The 2,721-nt window shown below is 44.8% G+C and overlaps 1 protein-coding gene across 1 annotated transcript; it reads right to left on the bottom strand.

Annotated features, from left to right (window-relative positions):
• Positions 1-713: 713 nt before the first annotated feature.
• LOC138899953 (uncharacterized) lies at positions 714-1,358 on the bottom strand. The gene has a single exon (XM_070186655.1). The coding sequence runs from the start codon at positions 1,356-1,358 to the stop codon at positions 714-716; it is 645 nt and encodes a 214-aa protein (XP_070042756.1).
• Between the last annotated feature and the right edge of the window lie 1,363 nt (positions 1,359-2,721).

The raw sequence follows: 2,721 nt of genomic DNA, 5'->3' as shown, positions 1-2,721 counted from the left end.
CAATCTGGTCATAGGTGCAGCAATAGATGAGAAACCCTCTTCGAAATGATGGTAATATCCTGCCAATTTAAGAAAACTCCAGATCTCAGTAGCTGAAGACGGTCTGGGACAACTCTGCACTCCTTCAATCTTCTTCGGATCTACCTTGATCCCCTCACTCGACACTACATGACCCAAAAACGCCATCGAATCAAGCCAGAATTCACACTTTGAAAATTTTGCATACGACTTCTTTTCTCTTAAGGTCTGTAGCACGATCCTCAAGTGATGCTCATGATCCTCCCCGCTCCGGGAGTACACCGAGATGTCATCAATAAACACAATGACGAATGAGTCAAGATAAGACTAGAATACACTGTTCATCAAGTGCATGAATGCTGCTAGGGAGTTAGTTAGCCCAAATCACATCACAAGGAATTCATAATGACCATACCGTGTCCTGAAGGCAGTCTTCAGGATATCTAGCTCCCGAATCTTCAACTGATGATAGCCTGACCGCAAATCAATCTTTGAGAACACTCTGGCACCCTGTGGCTGATCAAATAGGTCATCAATGCGTGGCAGTTGATACCTGTTCTTCATCGTAACCTTGTTCAACTGACGATAATTAATACACATGTGCATAGAAACATCTTTCTTCTTTACATACAAGACTGGAGCACCCCAAGGTGATACCCTAGGCCAATGAAACCCTTATAAGGCAACTCCTGCAACTACTCCTTTAACTTCTTCAACTCTGCTGGGGCCATACGATATGGTGGAATAGAAATAAGCTGAGTGCCCGATAATAAATGAATACCAAAATCGATATCCATGTCGGGCGGCATGCCCGAAAGATCCACCGGAAATACATCTGGATAATCCCTCACTATCGAAACTGACTGGACGGTAGGAGTATCAACACTGACATCTCTCACATATGCTAGATACGCATCACATACCTTTCCAACCATCCGTTGTGCCTTAAGGAAGGACACCACCTTGTTAGGAACCTGAGGCCTAGGAGTGGCCGGAATACCGTTGGAAGCTGGAAGTGCTGAATGAACAGGACGACTCACATAGCCCATACCATGACGGGCTTCACCTAGGGCGCCGTCACCACTATATGCGCCAGAATCTCGAGGCCTCTTGACCTCCCTCTCCTCTCTCTCTCGGGCCCACATACCCTCCAATCTCCAAGTAATCTCCACTACCTGCTGGTATGTGATGTCCATCTCCAACTCTGGGGCCATACTGAATCTGATACCAGGGTTGAGCCTCTCGATAAATCTACGAACTCCCTCTCTGACAGTAGCAACGAAGGCTGGTGCATGCCTGAACAAATCACTGAACCGGACTGCATAATCTGATATGGTCATAGCACCCTGGCGCAACTACTCGAACTCTGCGCGCCATGTATCCTTAAGACTATGGGGAACAAACTCCCTCATGAACATCTTTGAGAACTGAGCCTAGGTGAGTGAAGCTGCCTCGGCTGAGCTACCCAACTCATACGCTCGCCACCACTAATAAGTCGCTCCCTTAAGCTAGAACATAGTGAATCAACCCCACTCAATTCCAAAATACCCATAGTACGGAGGATACAATGGCACTCCTAAAGAAAACCCTGGGCATCCTCTAAAGCCAATCCGTTGAAGGTAGGAGGATGGTACTTCTTGTACCTCTCGATCCTGAGCTGCTCCCCCTCAGAAGCTACTACCCTAACCTCGGGCTGAACTGGACCCGCTGCTTTGGGGTACGGGTGGCAGGAGTTTGTGCTCCTCCCCCCTGATATGAGCAAGTGGAATCAACCCCGGCTATACGTGTCCTCACCAACTGTGAGAGAATAGAAAGACTGAGATTTAGAATTTCGAAGTCAACATATTCGTACGATAAGGAATCAAAAAAGTGAAGCTCTTTCCTAACAGTTCCATAGCCTCTCAAAGATAAGTACAGACGTCTCCGTACCGATCCGCGAGACTCTACTAAAGTTGCTTCTGACTCATAACACCTATGAACCTAGAGCTCTGATACCAAATTGTCAAGACCCCAGTTCCCCTCCGTATGATGTCGTGATGGCACCTAGTATGTAAGACTAGGTAAGCCTAACAAACATGCAGAATTAACTAAAATAGCAATTAAACTCTCAAATGCTCAACATATATATAAAATAAACCTTTTTGCTCAACATATATTGTTTCCCCAAAACCTGGTGATATCGAGTTGCAAGCTCTACAACGATATCATAGTCAACCCTATACAACTGTAACTAGTATAAGAAGGAAAATATAAAAGTAGATAGAGGGTGACTACGAGGCATGCTGACGCTGGCAGGTGTACCTTGAAGTCTCCACGCACGGACTTAACTCACTGATGCCCAGACTGATAGGAGGTACCTGGATCTGCATAAAATGATATGCAGAAGTGTAGCATGAGTATATCACAATGGTACCCAGTAAGTGCCAAGCATAACCTCGATAGAGTAGTAACGAGGTCAGATCAAGGCCCTACTGGAATAAATAAAAGACTAAACAAGTGTAAGGCATTGTAATAATGACAGTAATGAAATTGAAACAACAAATAGCATATCAAGGTTAGCTACACGGAACTAAAGCAATTAGTGCAACACGAAGAAAAATAATTAATAATATGCTAAGGAAATAAAAACCAAACACAAGTGCAAAAAATGGAGAAATGCCAACAAGAGTCACTACAGAGGTACCGCCTCGTAGTCTTAAATCA

Source organism: Nicotiana tomentosiformis, chromosome 10 (genome assembly GCF_000390325.3).
Source record: "Nicotiana tomentosiformis chromosome 10, ASM39032v3, whole genome shotgun sequence".
Classification (NCBI taxonomy): Eukaryota; Viridiplantae; Streptophyta; class Magnoliopsida; order Solanales; family Solanaceae; genus Nicotiana; species Nicotiana tomentosiformis.
This window is presented reverse-complemented; position numbering and strand designations above follow the sequence as displayed.

What these genes read in the sequence shown, in the direction of transcription:
- LOC138899953 (XM_070186655.1), bottom strand. Translation starts at nt 1,358, where the DNA reads ATGACCATATCAGATTATGCAGTCCGGTTCAGTGATTTGTTCAGGCAT.